The sequence below is a fragment of the Vipera ursinii genome (assembly GCF_947247035.1).
Source record: "Vipera ursinii genome assembly, chromosome: Z".
Lineage (NCBI taxonomy): Eukaryota > Metazoa > Chordata > Lepidosauria > Squamata > Viperidae > Vipera > Vipera ursinii.
In genome coordinates, this window is record NC_139517.1 from 14,579,769 (window position 1) to 14,598,400 (window position 18,632).

Consider the following 18,632-nt stretch of genomic DNA (forward strand, 5'->3'; position numbering starts at 1 on the left):
AAGAAAAGAAATCTATAATACCGGATTCGACCGTTTGCCTTCCCTCCCATTTTTATTTATTTATTTTGTTCCCGTTTCATGTTAGCTTGGCCCGGTTCTCTCTATGATGCAGGAAGTGCCGGCCTCTCAACATGGAGAAGGATGAGGGCGGAAATGGGCACCCCCTGGAGGCGGAAGTTAAAGCAAACCGGCTTCCGCTTCCGATTTGCGGGGCCGTCCTCCCGGCGCACTCTGCCGCCGCCGCTAGTGCCGCATCTGCCCCGCGGGCTGAGGGGGCCGAAAGCCTTCGGAAGGGCCATAGAGTCGCGGTGCGGTAGAGCGGCCCTCCCTCGGCCCAGATTTCTCTGCATTGCCTGGGAGACGGGAGAGCCCAGGGCGGGGGGGGGTGTCTTCAGTCGGGGTCAGGCCGAGGTTTTCCACAGGGACGAAGCTTGAAATAGTCTGGTCTTCCCCGCCGCCTCCATTCTGGCCCGTGACTTCTGACTGCGAAGCCTTTTCCCTGGAGGACTGGCCTCCGCTTGGCCTCTCTGACCTCCTTGCCTCTGTGACCTTTGAACCCAGGCCGCGTTAGCTTCTCTCCCAAAGGACTTCCATTCTTTTCCTGCTCCTCCTTCCCTCCAGGCAGCGGGTCTCTCCCGAGGTCTGTTCTTCAGGTCCAGCCTCGACTTAAACCTGACGTTTCAGGTTTTCTGTGCCCGATTTCGTCTTCCCCTCCCGGTCTGCCGAGATTCCCCCGTTTTTTTCTAAAGGAGGGCACTGGCTATGCCCCCTGGCTGGGGGAAGTGAAACGCTTACTTAGGGACCCGGGGGGGAGGGGGGGCTCCCGTGGTGGGGTGGCTGTTCACAGATCTGTTGGTGTGAGCCCCAACCTTTCTGCGGCCCGGAAGATCGAAAAATTTCCCTTTACACTATCTAGGTGAGTAACTGCCATTGGCAGGTCCATATGAGCAGGAGAGGAGGGTGGAGGCGAGGAAAAGGAATTGTACGCACATAATGGGGTGGACAGTGTGTCTCAACTCCCCTTTCCTGCTGGCTAGAGGTTATCCTTCCAGTTGGAAGAGCTGAGTCTGAGCTCAGAAATTAACCTGTCACTGGACAGGTGTGTATCCTCCGGCAGGAGAAGGAACCCGCTCTGATAAGGATGAATTTAGGGCCAATATTTGGTATGTGAGACAAGTTATCTTGGTGCCCGATAATTGGGAAGAAACGAGAGGGTTTCATTTTTGATTGAAATGAAAGGATTTATATCGGCGAAGCTCCGGCAAATTGATAGCCGCGGGTTAAGTTTTAAATAAAGGTGATTGATGAGAAGGGAGCATTTTAGAGCGCGTAATAGAAGCAGAAAATAAAATGAAGTGGATTGGTAGGCTATTAAGAGGTGCAAAGAAATGCTGCTTCATGCTATAAATCCATTATTACAATGTGTCTTGATAGTAACTGCTACCTTTTGATAGCTTTGAATACAGATTAGAACAGCCGGTCAGAGATTATTAATACAGTTCTTAGTTGAAAGTTTGTATTCAGAGATAGTATATCATTGATAAAACAGATGCTCTTCAAAAACCCCAGGCTTCTGTATTGTTTTCATATCAGTTCTCCAGAACTACATGCCTGTCCACTGTTGAAACATTGTAAGCATAGATGGCATTATTGGTTCAATTTAAATTAAATAGTTAGGTAGCTATTATTGCATTTACTATTTGTCTTTCAGAACCACAAGGTGAAATAACTGTTCTCTCACTCTCCCATGTTGTTTTCATAACAATCTTGTAATTTTGACGAATATATGAGGTTTAAAATAAAAACTTTACGGCTAAGTGAAAATTTGAACCTGAGGTTCTCAGTTTTCCACACTTTTGTTCACCTGTCCGAAATATCTTCCAGCTACAGTATATATGAACATTATTCCTCCTTTGCTTCCTTTATTTTTAGCCTGGCCTGATTTGGAAATGCAGTAGGAAAAAGAGAAGTACAGGTAGTCCTTGACTTAACAACAGCTCATTTAGTGACTATTCAAAGTTACATTTTCTCCAAGTGCAGGAGGTGGGTAAAGACTTCCTTCGCCATGCTATAGGCAAAGTTTTGCATTTTTTAAAAAAATACATCTTACGCATTTTAAAGAACATTCTTCCTCTTCTAGTTGCTTTTGTTTTTTGGGTTAATAGAGTGGTTTGCTTTATTTATTTATTTATTTATTTATTTATTTATTTATTTATTTAAATTTTTATACCGCCCTATTCCCGAAGGACTCAGGGCAGCATAAAATACAATATAAAAATAGTATAAAATTAAAATAGATTAAATTACTTAAGCCCAACAATTAAAACAATATTAAAAGCTAAAACCCCTTCAGTCCAGGCCTGATAGATCAAAAAACCAGGTTTTGAAGTCCCGGCGAAATGAACGCACATCGGGGGCGGTCCGAAGTTCCACCCGTAAATCATTCCAAAGGGCAGGCGCGCCCACAGAGAATGCTTTACCCTCTTCTTCTTTTTTTTTTTGCACAGGGAAGATGTTCCAGTCTTTAAACTATTGTAAAAAATAACCCATACATGATTTTGTTACTTGCTAGGTAATTGGTTCCATCATCAATTGTTTATCATCAAGGCATCAAAAGAATATTTTCCCTTTGTTTGTGGTCAGTATTTGTGTCCAGAAATGCAGGCCAAAACATTTTTCAGGGAAATTTTTTTTTCTATGAAAACGTTTCTCTTCAGGCAGCTTTTGTGAATTCAGAGTTGTATCTACTTAAGTGATTGTTTTTTAAAAAAATGAGAAGTGGGGATTTCATGGCACCCTTTCATGGCAAACCTGAACAATCATCCCTATCCAACAAAATGAGTTTCAATGTGGAGAAAAGCAAAGTTTTACATTTAGGCAGGAAAAATCAAAGGTACAGGTACAGATTAGGCAAGAGCTGGCTTAAAAATAGTAACTGTAAGAGGGACCCTGGAGTCCTGGTGGACGATCACTTGACTATGAGCCAGCAGTGGGCAGCAGCAGCCAAAAAAGCTAATACAATCCTAGATTGTATAAACAGGCATAGAATCAAGATCATGCAGAGTATTAGTACCGCTTTATAAAACCCTTACTAAGACCACACCTGGAATACTGCAGCCAATTTTGGTCACCATATCACAAAAAAGATGTTGAGAGTTTGGAAAAAAATTCAGAGAAGAGCAACTAAGATGATCAAAGGCCTGGAGACTAAAACATACGAAGAACGGTTGCGGGACTTGGATTTGGCTAGTCTAAAGAAGAGAAGAAATAGGGGAGACATGATAACAGTGTTCCAGTATTTGAGGGATTGCCACAGAGAAGAGGGGGTCACATTATTCACCAAAGCACCAGAGGGCAGGACAAGAAACAATGGTTGGAAACTGATCAAAGAGAGAAGCAACCTGGAATTAAGGAGAAACTTCCTGACAGTGAGAACAGTTAACCAGTGGAACAGCATGCCTCCAGAAATCGTGGGTGCTCCATCACTGGAGATTTTTAAGAAGAGGCTAGACAGTCACTTGTCTGAGATGGTATAGGTTCTCCTGCTTGAACAGGGGGCTGGACTAGAAGACCTCTGAGGTCCCTTCCAGCTCTTCTATTCATTTGCATAGGAAAAATTTCCTGAAAGCTCTCATCTTATGCATATTAAATATTATAGTGAAAGTGTTTATTGCACAAATAATTATGCACAAATTGCATATTTTTTTCTCCTGAAAAATGTTTAGGAAACATGCATGTTTGTATCCCAACTTTCATCAAAGGAATGAAAATCAAGGTTCCTTAGCCACGTTGAACCGGATATAAGTGGATAAATAAATTGATTTACTGAAAACTTCTCATCAAGTTTGTAGTTGCACTTGGCACTACTGTCTTAAGTTTCAGGGACAAAACTTTATGTCATTTGATCTAAATTTATACTGGATTTATATAATTCTCTTCATACCTGCTTTTGTTAGGGTAGGCTCAGAAAAATAGGGTGCTAGAGATCCAGATAAACACACACAACTTCAGAGATATTGTGCATTGCACATTGTTGTAACCCTTTTCTGTGGTAAGGATCAGAGTTTAGATAAATGAAAGCTAAGATGAGAGTCTTAGATTCTGTGTCCAGTGCCAATTACCCTGTTATGGAGTGGTATACCTCCAGCAGGAATATAGTTCATTAGTCAAGAAAAGCAAATTTCCCCCAAAGAAAAAATTGATTTATAAGTAAACAGTGCTAGTTTTCGTGCTACATTACTTTTTATCCTGGCTCTGCCTTGGGACTATTTCATTCAGCATAAAGCAGTTTCAACTTGCATTTCATCTGCAAATATGCTATGTATATTCTTAATTTCTGGCGCTTTGGTTAAGTTTTGGCAGAAGAGACTGGCTGTCTGCTGTAACCCAGCTAAAATGCACAGGGCTCACTCATCAGAAGAATATTATGAGGAGATGGCAATACAAGTCTTCAAAGTCTTTTTATTCCTAAACATTTATTGATTCAAGATATATCCCAATTTTCAGCTAAGATTAGCTGCTGAAGCAGTTTTAAAAGTTTGCCCAAAGCTGCTGAATCATCAAAAAAATCTTGCAGTATGAGTTACAGTCTCTGTCGATTGGCAAGGCAAGCCAGATATTATAGAGAAGGAAAAGCAAAACTGCAGATGGCAATTGTGCTGTTTGAAGGGGAAGTGGGCTGACTGACGGGTACTTTTAAATGCCAACCCACAGAAACAGCTGTTAATTGAAGGGGTCCACACATTTTATTTTTTTTCCCCTTAAATGTTTGCTTAGGAAACTGTACAAGGCTCACATTCTGTTTCAGATGCCTGTGTTGGCATGTGTTTTCGTTTTGTGGCTACCTTATAGCGAGTTGGACCGTTGATCTGAGTATACCTGTATTGTCTATTGTGGTTGGTCAAAGACTATTCATGGTGTCAGACAGAAAGCAAAAAATAGCGGTAGTACCAACAAGTGTATATCGTGGTTGGAACAATTGCTGCATCAGTTGCCGGTGATTTTTTTTGGGTTTGTTTTAGCTTAAAAAAATTGGATTGTAATTTCTGCAATGGCCAGAAAAAAGCTTATTTAATTATAATCTGGAGGGCAAGAGAAGAAGGGGACGACAGAGAATGAGGTGGCTGGATGGAGTCACTGAAGCAGTAGGCGTGAGCCTAAATGGACTCCAGAAGATGGTAGAGGACAGGAAGGCCTGGAGGAACGTTGTCCAAGGGGTCGCGATGGGTCGGACACGACTTCGCAACTAACAACAACAACAATTATGAGTGGTACCGTTCTTGCTGAAACATGATGTTTCAGCCGCCAATCATTACTAATTTCCCTCATTTCATCAAGAAAAGTTATTTATCTTCATGTATTCCCATGAAGTTGGCCGCCCAAGTGGTACCCATTAATCTACTTGCAAGCTGCTGGGTCAGCAGGAGCTGGAGCGGGTGACGGGAGCTCACCTCACCTGCAGCAGCAATGGGTCTCAAACGTGATCCTGCTGATCATCAGCCCAGCTTTCCAACCTCGTGAGGCACCCCGCTCCTTCGGTACCACTTCCGTGGGCAACTTCACAGGGACATGAAAGGAGCCCCCAACTGGGCGTCCCCTAGGCAACGGTGATGTCACCGGCAAATCCTTTTGCCGCAGAAGCACTGTGGTGCTACCAATACGGATTTTTTTTTAAAAAAAAAAATGCCACGTAGATCAAATTTTTAAAATAGAAAATTAAAAGGGGTGAATTATAAATATGTTAGAGGCCTTGCTTCATACATGCACTCGGTCTTCTTGTAGGGTGCAAGAACAAGTGGAGAAGATCAGGAAGAGATTAAAAAAACACTTCGAGTGAATTTGAAACCTTTCACCTATTTCTCTTTGCAACTGTAGCTTTCTTCCAAAGATAGACGCTATTGAATCACAACATGGGAATGTCTTCCCCAGCCAGTAGGACTCAGTGAGACAAATACCTGTGAATCCCAATGGTTATAACTAAAAAGCTCATTTTTATTGCTGCCTATGTCAAAGGGGACATTTCTGAGCCGGGCAGGAAAATGATTCTGGCCTTTCTTGAATCACTTTGCACATTCTGATGATAGAGATAATTACGTCAGCTTTTGAAGATAATTTGAGCTTTCCATTTAATTTATCGAGGTTCAAGGCGAGTCTCCGTAGGAACAGTTGTTCTCTAAGCAATCCACCATGCTATGGCCTTGAAAATTACTGTAAATAAGTAATAACGGAATGGCAAAAATCAAACAACGAAATGAATGTGTGTTTTCGTGGTGAAGTGTTTGGTCATGTATTCTCCAAAGTACCGGAGGGCAGAACAAAAAGTAAATGTATGGAAACGTATCAAGGAGAAATGTCTTGAAAGAGAGAACAATTAATCAGTAAAATGGCTTCCAAGCGGAAGTGGTGGGTGCTGCATCGGTGAAGGTTTTTAAGAAGAGATTGGACAGCCATTTGTCTGGAATTGTATGGGATCTGCTTGAGCAAGGGCTGGATCTTTAGAAGACTTCCAGCTCTGTTATTCTGTGTTTTGTAAAACTGAGTACTCTCCAGAATATTTGCAGTACAGTTCCCTTAAACCCAGCCTGTATGTAGAATTGAGAGAGAGAGAGAGAGAGAGATGGTAGAAGCTGTCACTCCCACATAGAGGTTGGAGAAGGCTTACAAATGTAATAAAAATAAGAAAAATCGTTCTATTACACTTGCTATTCCACATTGCCTCTCTTAAGTTTCCTTGCAGCGTTGGCGAATCGAAGGGAATTGAGCTGTCTTTGGCCACAGTTAATGCTGAGCAGATCTTCCTGTTATCAGCTGTTCCAACTGATCAAACCTGGGACTGCAATTTCTGAAAGAAAATGCTTACTGGGAATTTGGGGAGAAGCCTAGAGATCTTCTAGACTGGTGGGGGAAGCTGTTCAATTTTTCTCTTTTCCCCAAACTGATGGACCTTGAGTTGGTTTGAGGTTTGGCTTCTTAAAATATTATACAATGATGTACAGTAATGTAGTGGTTATGTGTTCCCCAGCAGGATGAAGAATAATATTCTTAAAATAGCCTTGCCGTCTGTTTATACCAGACATGTCAAACAGAAGGCCCGGGGGGGCCGGATCCGGCCCGCGAAGTGGTTTCATGTGGCCCGCAAAGCCATCCTGGAAACAGTGAGGGAACGGCCCCCACTGCCTTGGCCCTGGCCCAGAGACCCTCCTTCTGCTAGAGACCCTCAGATCTGTCCCACTCCTGCCCAGGCCCCCATAGGCACCCTTGATGCCAACGATGTAGAGTTGGCCACGCCCACCCAGTAGGCCATATGCACTCTAGCCACGCCCACCCAGTAGGCCACGCCCACCCAGTATGCCACGCCCACCAAGGCCACACCCACCCGGCCCCCTGAGGGCAACCGCAATGCTGATGCGGCCCTCAATGACAATTGAGTTTGACACCCCTGCTTTATACCATCTTCATCTTATTGAATTGGGAATTTTTTTCAAACACAGAAAATTTAGAAAAGCGTGCCCGAAATCAGCGCTCCCATTCATTTGAGCTCAGGGTCCTTGTGCACCGTTAGGGTCCGGGGGTCACTTTCGCTTCTCTGGTTTGGAATCATCTTCAGGTTTATCGGTTGGTGACTTGAAAAGTTACAGCTGAGTTGGACCAAAAAAAAACCCCGGAAAGGGGCAGAAAGAGGAAGGAACGAGCCACTGTGACTCATTCCTTAGAAATGTGGGCTTCCTTCCTTTTGAGGTTTTAGGAATGTAGATCCTTAAGCAGGGCAGGGGCTTCCAGGACGTTGAGGGGAATTTGGGGTCAGATGTTGCCGTCTGCACAATTTCTGCTTTCCAGTTGCTCTTACCTCCCAGATTTTCCTCCCACCCATCTACCCTTTGGGAATTTTTTTGCCTCTGGCCCGAATTGTCCTAGAAGCCGTTCTGACATATTCAGATCCATTGAAATCGCTAAGGTTACTTGGCTCCGAGGGGAAGACAGTGTTCGTGTCTTCTGTTGCACCAGGAGATAAGAGATGAAATTAGTAAATAATATAGGAAGTTCTCTGTGTTTGGGTAAACATTCTTTTGTTGTGGTTGAAGCATTTTATTCTGGTATGAAGGCTTAAAGCAGGGGTCTTCAAACTTGGCCCTTTCATGACTTGTGGACTTCAACTCCCAGAATTCCTCAGCCAGGCAAGCCTGGCTGAGGAATTCTGGGAGTTGAAGTCCACAAGTCATGAAAGGGCCAAGTTTGAAGACCCCTGGCTTAAAGCTTGTGTTCCGATTTTTGTCTTATTCCCTCTGTTATTTTTCCCCAAGTTTTTTTTCCCCTGGGGCTTCATAGAGTTATGGAGATTCCAGTTCAGTTCCTTGTTCAGTTGCAGACTTTTTAATACAGGTAATCCTCGACTTACAACCATCCCATTTAGTGACCGTTCACAGTTGCAACGGCTCTGGAAAAAGTGACTTGTGACCGTTTTTCACACTTACGACCAATGCAACATCCCTGTAGTCATGTGATCAAAATTCAGATGCTTGGCAGCTGACTCATATTTATGACGGCCGCAATGTCCCTGGGTCTTGGGATCACTTTTTGCAAACTTCTGACAAGCAAAGTTGGTGGGGGGGAGGCAGATTCACTTAACAGCCGTGTCACCAACTTAACAACTGCAGGGATTTACTTAACAACTACGGCAAGAAAGGTCATAAAATGGAGGAAAATTCCCTTAACAAATGTCTCAGTAACATAAATTTTGGGCTCAGTTGTGGTCGTAAGTCGAGGACCACCTGTACATCGATCATATAGGCCTTTTGTAATGTGTTTTGAGGCCTACTTCACGAGGTCATTAGAGAGAGATAAGTAAGGTAAATTCTGTGCCTCTGTGAGCTTTTTTGAGGAAAAGCAACTGTAAAATAAATCATGTATGAGGTCTTGGATCTCGATCCTGCAGGCTGATGCAAGTAAACGCTGCCAAAATTGTAACCTTAACTGAGATGTCTGCTAGCGTTTTGACCATAGACATCTGGCTGGAAAACAAGCGATGTTGGTTAAAAGGCAAATGGAGGAAGGAATAGATAGCTGAACTATATGGTTCTCCCCTCCCCTCCCCCCCCCCCCCACCAATGCTTCCAAATCTTACATTGCCTGGGAGATGTAGGACCTAGCTAGTTTTCCTTAAGAAAATAGCAAATGCAGCATGACTGGTTGGGGGATTCTGGGAATTGAAGTCCATCTTAAAGTTGCTGGACATCCCTACAGTAGAAGCTGTTTGGCAGTGAGGGCTGCATCCCTTTCTGCCCAATGTCTCAGAATACTTTCTTTGCCAGTTGCCACTGCTAGAATGCAGACGGACCTTTCTTCTGATCCAGAATAAGAAAAATCTTCTGTTGTTCCGCTTAAACGTTTGTTTCAAGGCTGTTACCTATAAGCCAGAGAGAACAGATTTCAGACTTACAAGCCTTGATTCAATTTGCTTTTACAGCGGCTAAACAACAGCAACGAAGAATGTAGCCTCTAAAGTGCCATACTGTGCTTTTTATTTTACTCGCTTTTAAAGGTTCTCTGATAAAGGTAAAAGGTAAGATAAAGGTTCCCCCGCACAGGCGTGCCAGTCGTTTCCAACTCTAGAGGCCGGTGCTCATCTCCGTTTCAAAGCCAAAGAGCCAGTGCTTGTCCGAGGACGTCTCCGTGGTCATGTGGCCGGCATGGCTAGACGCCAGAGGCGCACGGAACACTGTTACCTTCCCACCGTAGTGGTCCCTATTTTTCTACTTGCATTTTTATGTGCTTTCGAACTGCTAGGTTGGCAGAAGCTGGGACGCGTAACAGGCGCTCACTCTCTAAAGAGCTGTGTAGAATTTTTGTCCTTTTCTTTCTCCTGGTTATCAATGTGACAAGTTAATTTTTTGAAGCAGGTCTGGTCTTTTCGCTTCTCTTGATGCACTTCTCTTGATGTCCTCTTGAGAACTTAAAGCTTGCTTGGGAGGGAACCTTTGCTTTTACCAAGTTCTTAAAGAAAGTCCCAAAGTAAGGGTCTTTAACCCAAAATTTGGATAATGTCCTGGGACCTGATTCCCAGGACCTGATTGGATTCATGCAAACCATGCACAGGAACAGGGACAATGTCCTTCATTGCAAGTTTGGTGTTTTGGTGAAGGTGCTTGCCTACAAACCAGGACACTCTGAAGTTCTGGTTCCATCTTAGGCACAAATGGGTGACTTTGGGCCACTCACTCTCTCTTAGTCCAGCCCACTTCACAGAGTTCTTGTGTGGGGGGGGAGGGGGGAAGTGGGGGAGGAATATTATCTATGTTCTCTGCCTTGAGTTATTTATAAAGTAATAAAGGTGGGATAGCAATCTAGATAAATCAGCGTTAAAAGTTTTTCTCTTTCTTTTTCAGCCGTGTCCTGGAATGGCTGCGATGCCCAGATGGATGCTCAGAGAGTGCCTGGCCAGCTAGGGACTTCAGGCAAGTGGCACAGGAGCGGAAGTCGTGGCCTGCCTCTTGCGAAGCAAACTAGGTTCCGTTCAGACTGGATATGCAGGATTCACTGTCTTAAGCAGTTGGTTAAATTTGATTTGCTTTAACCCGGAGAGCCCTTTTGGCTACCGTTAGCCTGGCTGATTTCAAAGCCATCAACAGGAAGCTTGGGGTACAGTACAAATTGGCTCTCTCCCGTCCTCCACTCCGCCGTCGCCACCATGTCGACGTCTTCATTGCGCCGCCAGATGAAGAATATTGTACATAGTTACTCTGAAGCCGAAATCAAGGTCCGTGAGGCTACATCAAATGACCCTTGGGGCCCATCTAGTTCTCTCATGTCTGAAATTGCTGATCTCACCTACAATGTGGTAGCCTTCTCAGAAATCATGAGCATGATTTGGAAGCGTCTCAACGACCACGGGAAAAATTGGCGTCATGTCTATAAGGTAAGCGTGCACCGGCTCTTGTTTTCGGAAATATATATTTGTCTGGTAACGGTGCCATAATCCTCCTGTTGTTTTTTTTTTCATAGCGATGCGCTGTTAAGTCTGTTTCATTCCATTCCCACACTGTTCCACAGGTACCTTATTAAGAAAGTGGAATACATTCATATGTATTATGATGTGCACTTGACTTTGTTATAGAAGGCATACTTCTTTGGACACACGCAGCACAGTATTCAGAAGAATGGATGTGTGCATTGCAGTCTGCGTGCTTTATCCGAAAAGTCCCAAATAGGTGAATTCATTCTCAAATGCGGATTAATCCTCAAGCGTGCAAATGGAAGGGCTGTTGGTCGGTGGTAGAGAACCAACTTCTCATCCACTTGATCCCAAATTCAGACCGTGACATCCTCAGGAAAGACTGCAAAGGTCTGAAACCCTAGAAGGCTTTTAAACTAGGATACTATTTGGTAGCCCAGGAGCACAGTTAATGCTTGGGGTGGGGTGTGAGGCTTTAAAGTGAGGGGATGGGATTCCATCATGCAGGTGGTCCTCAATTTATGATTGCAATTTAAGCCTGCGTATTATTATTATTATTATTATTTTGAAAATTTTATTAAATACACGTCTAAAAACAAAAGTGGACATGATTCAACTTCCCTAGCTACCACACTACTATTAGTATTATCTTATGTTACAGAAAAAAATAACAAAAACCTAAAATACAATCTGTAATAGGACAGAGTATAAAAAAATGTACATATAAGTTCTGTCGTTTTTTTTTAGTAAACTGTCATTCAGTCCTCAGCGTTATATTTACGTATCTTTCAGTTATGTCCTTTATATAGATGCTAATAAAAAAATCCTTACATTATCAACCAATCAAACAATGTTCATGTCAGCGATCCTCCTTAACTCTAACCAATTGTACAAATTTTGCCAAATTTGCCTGCGTATTATCGTTGTAACATGTCATTACGTGACATGTGACCACACCTGACTTTAAAACTTTTTGGGGTGGGTGGGGGCCGGTCATCAAGTGAACCCATTGTCCAAGCGGCCATTTTTGCCGGAAACCAAACGTGAACACAGGACATTGCAAGTGGCTAAACATGGGCTATCTTCTAAGCCTGTCATGAGTTCGTTTCTTCTTGCATCTCTTCCAGGCTATGACACTTATGGAATACCTAATCAAGACAGGTTCAGAGCGGGTTGCACAGCAATGTAAAGAGAACATCTACGCCATCCAAACACTAAAGGATTTTCAGTACGTTGACCGGGATGGCAAAGATCAAGGGGTCAACGTGCGGGAGAAGGCCAAGCAACTGGTGGCCCTCCTTAAAGACGATGAGCGTCTCAAAGAAGAGAGGGCCCATGCCCTCAAAACTAAGGAGAAGCTGGCCCAGACTGCAACCGGTAAGTTCTCGGGGCCTTGAGATTGAGGCAATGTTCTCTTTGTTATCCACATTTACATTTCTCATTCTCCAGGTGACTCCTCTTTGGTATAATGAGATATTTGGAGTAATCCCTGTTGTGTTTTAGTCTATGTATTTCATAGGGTAGGACAGAACCACATTATTCCTTTGGATGATGAGAAGAATAATGAATAAATAGCAAAGCTGTCAATCATACATTGGACATGATTAAGGAGAGAGATTTTCCTTTTGAGTTCCCCACATTTAATTTGTATGTGTACCTTGGTCTCTTAAGTTTCTGCAGTCATCTTTTAAGTCTTTGGGTTAGAAATGGCAATACAGGTATTCTTTGTTTAGCAGCTGTCTCATACAGGTAGTCCTCGACTTAACAACTAGAATTGAGCCCAGAATTATGGCCTTAAGTTGTGTTGGTGGTTAAGCAGGTCATCATCTGACTGACCAAATTTTATGACTTTTTTTTTGCGACAGTTGTTAAGCAGGTCACTATGCTGGTTAAGCAAATCAGTGGTCATTAAGAGAATGCTGTAGTCAGTAAACAAGCCCATTGTCTGCAATGAGTGTGGTTTTTTTGCTTGAGATTGGAAGTAAATACCCATTGCAAATCTTGGTCACATGACTGTAGGATGCTGCAAATACCTGTAAATGCAGGCCGGTTGCCGAGCACCCCAAATGTGATCATGTGACCATGGGGTCTGTGTGGCTGTCAGAACTTCAAATCCAGGTCATAAGTACCTTTTGGGGGGGGAGGGGTGTCTGTTGTAACTCCAAATGGTCACTAAGCGAGTGGTGGTAAGTCGATGTCTATACAGTAATCGTTCACAGTTACGACAACAATGAAAAAGCAGTTTTGTGACCAATCCTCACATTTACGCCATTGCAGGTCTGTAAGCAAAGGAAAGCTGAGGTAAGATTGTAAGCCCAGTCAGTGCTTCACTTAGCAACCACTTTGCTTAATGACCCAGTTGCTGGTCCCAACAGTTGCTAAACAAGGATTATCTGTACAATGGCCCGAAGGCCAGAGCATTCTTAATTTCATTAAATTTCATTAACTTCTCATTGTATACGGAAAAAACAATGGCGTCTCTGGGTGTACGGCATACACACTGTCATCTTATATTTAGCCTGGAGAAAAACGCATTTAGAAGAGAAATTGGTGACCAGACGAATGTTACCCTTGCTCTGATACTGGAGCAAGGCACCAATTGTGACCCCCCATTCCCAGATAGCAACCTTCCTCACTTCTGGTTTCCTCCAGTTATAATGTGATTGTCAAGCACAGGAAATCCAAGAGTCAAGGCAGTGCAAATGAATACAGATTTATTGCATGCTAATACTCTCTACAACAGGGGTGTCAAACTCAATTTCATTGATGGCTGCATCAGCATTGCAGTTGCCCTCAGGGGGCCGGGTGGGTATGGCCAGGGTGGGCGTGGCCTACTGGGTGGGCGTGGCTAAAGTGTGTATGGCCTACTGGGTGGGCGTGGCCAGCTCTACACTGTTCACATCAAGGTTGCCTATGGGGGCCTGGGCAGGAGTGGGACAGATCTGAGGGTCTCTGGCAGGAGGAGGGTCTCTGGGCCAGGGCCAAGGCAGTGGGGGCCGTTCCCTCACTGTTTCCAGGATGGCTTCATGGGCCGCATGAAATCACTTCGCGGGCCGGATCTGGCCTTGTGTTTGACATGTCTGCTCTACAAGAATCTACAAGATTCTCTACAAGAATCGGAACTATTAGCAGTCAGAACAAATTGGCGGTAGATAAGAGTTAATGAAATTCAAGGTGGTCTGGACTTGTATCTCTTGTGGGTGCGAAGGGACTCGAGACTGATGACGTGTTTGTCCCCCTCCCCTCCCTTGGGCCCAGCCTGGTCATCATCTGCAGTGATAGAACCGTAACTTCCAGAATTACCACATTGTTTTAAGAGCTAAGTTCCAAATGTATTTGGGAAGTTCCTGATTGTGCAGTATGAAATAAGTTGATGTGCCGGAATTTGTTTGTTAAAAGCTGGCTTGCTTGGGCTGTTTAGGTTCAATTATGAGGATGTTTGAAAAATCTGAACCTGTTACTTGTCTCCAGTGCATTTTTTTTTCTTTTCTGGTTGGGGGAACAGATGGACAATATGAAGACATCATTACCAATCTCTATAGCAGATAAATTAAACATTGTGAACTCAAGGGAAAAATCTCTCTGCTTCCTGACACCTGATGTGTGACTGAGAGCTTTGCTATTTAGTTATCATTTTTCCCCCTTGTCCAAAAGGTTGGTGTGGCCTTTGGGCGTCCTGTCTTGATTATGTTCCTTTTTTTTCTGAAGTGAAAAAGGGAAAGGTGTGCCCCTGATACAACTCTCACCAATTTGGCAGGTTGCCAGGCTCTAAGATTGAGTTACACAGGTCTCCTTGATCTGCTGGTGCCCTTTCTCCATATTGATAACTTCTCGATCAAATTCCACCACGTTTGTTTGCACAACATCTGGTAGGGCAGGTTCTGATTTTTTTTTTAAAAAAAAATTCAGCGTTTGCTTCCTGTTGTAACCATTTCAGCAGAAATACAGTGAACTGGGGAATTGTTAGACTCACAGCTATCCTTGGAAGATCACATAGGAGCTGTGACCAGGGGGGCCTTCACTCGGGTTCGACTGGTGCGCCAACTACGACCTTATCTGGACCTGGATGCCTTACGTACAGTCACCCATGCACTTGTGACCTCTCACCTTGACTACTGCAACGCTCTCTACATGGGGCTGCCCTTGAGAGCCACTCGGAAGCTTCAGCTGGTGCAAAGTGCAGCTGCACGGACACTTTTGGGGGCCTCCCGATACTCCCATATCACACCTCTCCTCCATGAGCTGCACTGGCTTCCGGTTGCCTTCCGAGTGAAATTCAAGGTGCTAACGATGACATACAAAGCCCTACATGGCATGGGTCCGGATTACCTACGGGAGCACCTACTGCCAACGTCAACACCCCTCCGTCCTGTGTGCTCCCACAGAGAGGGCCTCCTCAGGGTGCCACCGGTCAGAGAATGTCGGCTGGTGACCCCCAGGGGGAGAGCATTCTCGGTGGGTGCGCCAACCCTCTGGAACTGCTTGCCTACCGAAATCCGGATGGCCCCCGACCTTCGCACCTTCCGGCGCGACTTAAAAACTTACCTGTTCCAGCAGTCCGGCCTGGCCTGATAGCTCTTGGGGTTTCATTTGTTTTTTACTATTGTTTAACTGTATACCTACCTTGCTCTGTACACCGCCCCGAGTCCCTCGGGAGAAGGGCGGTATATAAAAACAAACAAACAAACAAACAAACAAATAAATAAATAAATAAATAGGAAAAGGGAAAAGGGAATATCCACAGCCTCCCCCACAACTCGAACCCCCAAATGGAGCTGGAGATAAGACTTCTAGCCGTATCTGCCCAGAGGAATATCCCAAGCAATGCCCCCTAGTTAAAAATCAACTCGCAACCTCATGGTATGTGTAGTGTTCAACACTCCTACCCCACTTGATTGAAGTACAGTAGATAAAGGAAGATGAGAAAGCTGCCTTCGATGTCTAAAACAAATCTACGAACAATAAAACTATGACGTCATACAAGAGAGATATGAAATAGCAAGTCCTATTGAGTTCTTCTGAAGTGCTCCCCTCATAAATTAAGTTTCTTGGGTGTGTTTGTGGGAGTAGGAAAAGCCAAAGGGCCATACCAGCCTCTTGGACAATGGGGAAAATGATGATTAAATAGCAGAGCTGTCAGTCATACGTCAGGTGTCAGGAAGCAGAGACATTTTTCCCTTGAGTTCACCATATTTAATTTTATCCGCCGTAGAGATTGGTAACGTGGTCAGCCCAATGCATGTTGTTAGAATAACAGAGTTGGAAGGGACCTTGCAGGTCATCTAGTCAAACCCCATCTGTGTATTTGGGCTCTAGATGCTGCAATCACCTTTACCTCTTTGGCTAGTATTGGTACTGTTGTGGCCTGAAGACCAGAGCAATTCCTGGAGCGGTCTTAATTTGATGAATTTGTTTCTAATTTTATATGGAAAAAACAATGATGCTTCTGTGTGTGGTATAAATATTGTCCTTTTACGCTTGGCTTAGATTAGAATAGAAAGCAATAATCATTCCATATCAATGTTTGGCTCTCCATTTCCTCCAGAGAGCCAAAGCCTTCTACCAGGAGAAGGTAGCAGATATTTTAAAAGTAACTCTTATTTAAAATAGCTGCATTTGGATGACCTCAAATTCTGAATTGAGGGCATAGATGCTAAACCAAGGATTCTCACATTCTGGGTCAAGTTACGTATTTTTCTTCTGACTTCCATTTTTTATTAGAGATGGGGTCTTATGTATCAGACGGATGAGACCATGTCCAGAAAATGAAGAAAAAATTAAACTGATTTATAGGATTCCTATGCATAGGAATCTTTTCAACCAATGGTTAGCACCTCTTTGGAGTTCAGTAAAAGTCAGTGGAATTGAAGGGAGGGGGGTTGGATTAGTCTACTTGTAGCTTCTTAGGGATTCTAGGCTAATCCCTCTTTTAACTCCTCTCCCAGGTTCTTCCACTGTTTCTCCTACTCCAGGGGTAGGCAAGCATGGCTGGTTCAGGAATTATGGGAGTTGAAGTCCACGAGTCATAAAAGAGCCAAGCTCGCCTACCCCTGTCCTACACTATGAATGGCAATAATACTATATTCTTTTTGTTATAGAATACTATTTTGAAACGATATTTGATTTTTTTTTTGCATAGCATTTCTTTTACAGAACATTTAAACTTGTCAATTAAAATCACTTGTTTTATCAAAAATACCAATATAGTTTTGTAATTTGCTTTGGTGATATATTTATAACCTATTTAATGAATTGGAATTTATAACACAAAGTGGAGAATTTCTCATTTCTGCAGTGCATAACAATGGACTGTTGATCATTAGCAAACAGTTAACAAGGTACTAAGGATCCACAGGACTACCCTAGTGAATTTCACATTTTTGGAAATATTTCTTTTCATGTCTGATGGCTTGGCTTGTAGTTATGTGCTAGTGAAATTCAGTAATTATTTTAGACACCTACCTTTCAAAATGGAAAAGTTTTTAGTATCTGGTAAGTAAAAAAGCTTTTGCATTAATAAAAGTTAGCTTGAGACAAGAAAGTATGATGAAAGTTAGATATCTTTCGGTTCCACATTATTATTATTTTTTGTTTACTGGAGAATAATTCACCATAGTTTTTGTCAGAAAATACTGCTGGGAATGTGAAGCTAACAAAATCATCTGGAGAAAAGTTGTGCAAAGATTCCATAACTGCTTCATTTGTTGTACAGTTTAAAATACAATGATTAAAAGTAGGTAAAACAGCTCAAATTATTTGCTTCAGGAAATGTATTTTATTTCCTTACTTTTTAATTTTAGAAATGGACCGTATAACGCTGTCCAACTCTGTAAGCATTCTGGGTGGCATACAGCAAAAGCAGTTCGACAAATCAGACGGAACAGTAAGAACAAAATCCTCACACAAAGCCCCGAAGAAAAGCAATGATTAAAAGATAATCAGATGTGAGACCTACTCTATAATGTGGGGCCTGGAGAAAGAGCCAGGATTTCAGAACTTTTTGAAACATGGCCAGGTTTTTTTTTGGGGGGGGGGAGGGATCAGACCTAACTTGTTGAAAACAACATTTTATGATTTCAGAGAATCACACTATTGCAACGTTTATGATTCTCTGATTGCTAAGTCCTAAAATTCGTTTGGTTCTAGCTTGGTGAGTCATCATACCCCAAAGATTCTGGCTTATAAATTATAACAATATATGTAAAAGGGGAGGATGGCTAACAGCCTGTTAATACACCATATTTACTACCACCTTCTGCATGTAGGCTTTGGCATCTGTGATCTTTTCTAGTAGACTTTCCTATCAGTTTGTAAGGGTCTAGGCCAGGGGTAGACAACCTTGGCTCTTTTATGGCTCGTGGACTTCAATTCCCAGAATTCCTGAGCTAGCCATGCTGAGGGGAAAGGGAGAGGTTTCCAAGCTGAGCCATGCTGGCTCAGGAATTCTGGGAGTTGAAGTCCACGAGCCATAAAAGAGCCGAGGTTGCCTACCCCTGGTCTAAGTCAGCTCATGGTAGCCAACTGGGCACAGCTAACTCGCTGTGGCCAATTCACTGTGACCATGGGACAACTTGCCGTGCGACAAACGTTACACGTATCAAAGAGATAGTGGAGTGGAAAGGAAAGGATGCAAAAGGAGGGACGAAATAAAATGTGAACGACAAAAATTAATTTTTTTAAAAAA

At 43.2% G+C, this 18,632-nt stretch overlaps 1 protein-coding gene across 3 annotated transcripts in view; it reads left to right on the top strand.

Annotated features, from left to right (window-relative positions):
* The first annotated feature begins 237 nt into the window (after positions 1–237).
* EPN1 (epsin 1) overlaps positions 238–18,632 on the top strand; it is a 48,270-nt gene continuing 29,875 nt past the window's right edge. For all 3 annotated transcript variants that reach the window (XM_083379160.1, XM_083379162.1, XM_083379161.1), the window contains exons 1-3: positions 238–916; positions 10,383–10,912; positions 12,076–12,325. In XM_083379160.1, coding sequence (XP_083235286.1) covers positions 10,685–10,912; positions 12,076–12,325 — 478 coding nt within the window. In that variant the 5' untranslated portion in view covers positions 238–916; positions 10,383–10,684. The remainder of the gene's footprint in view (positions 917–10,382; positions 10,913–12,075; positions 12,326–18,632) is intronic.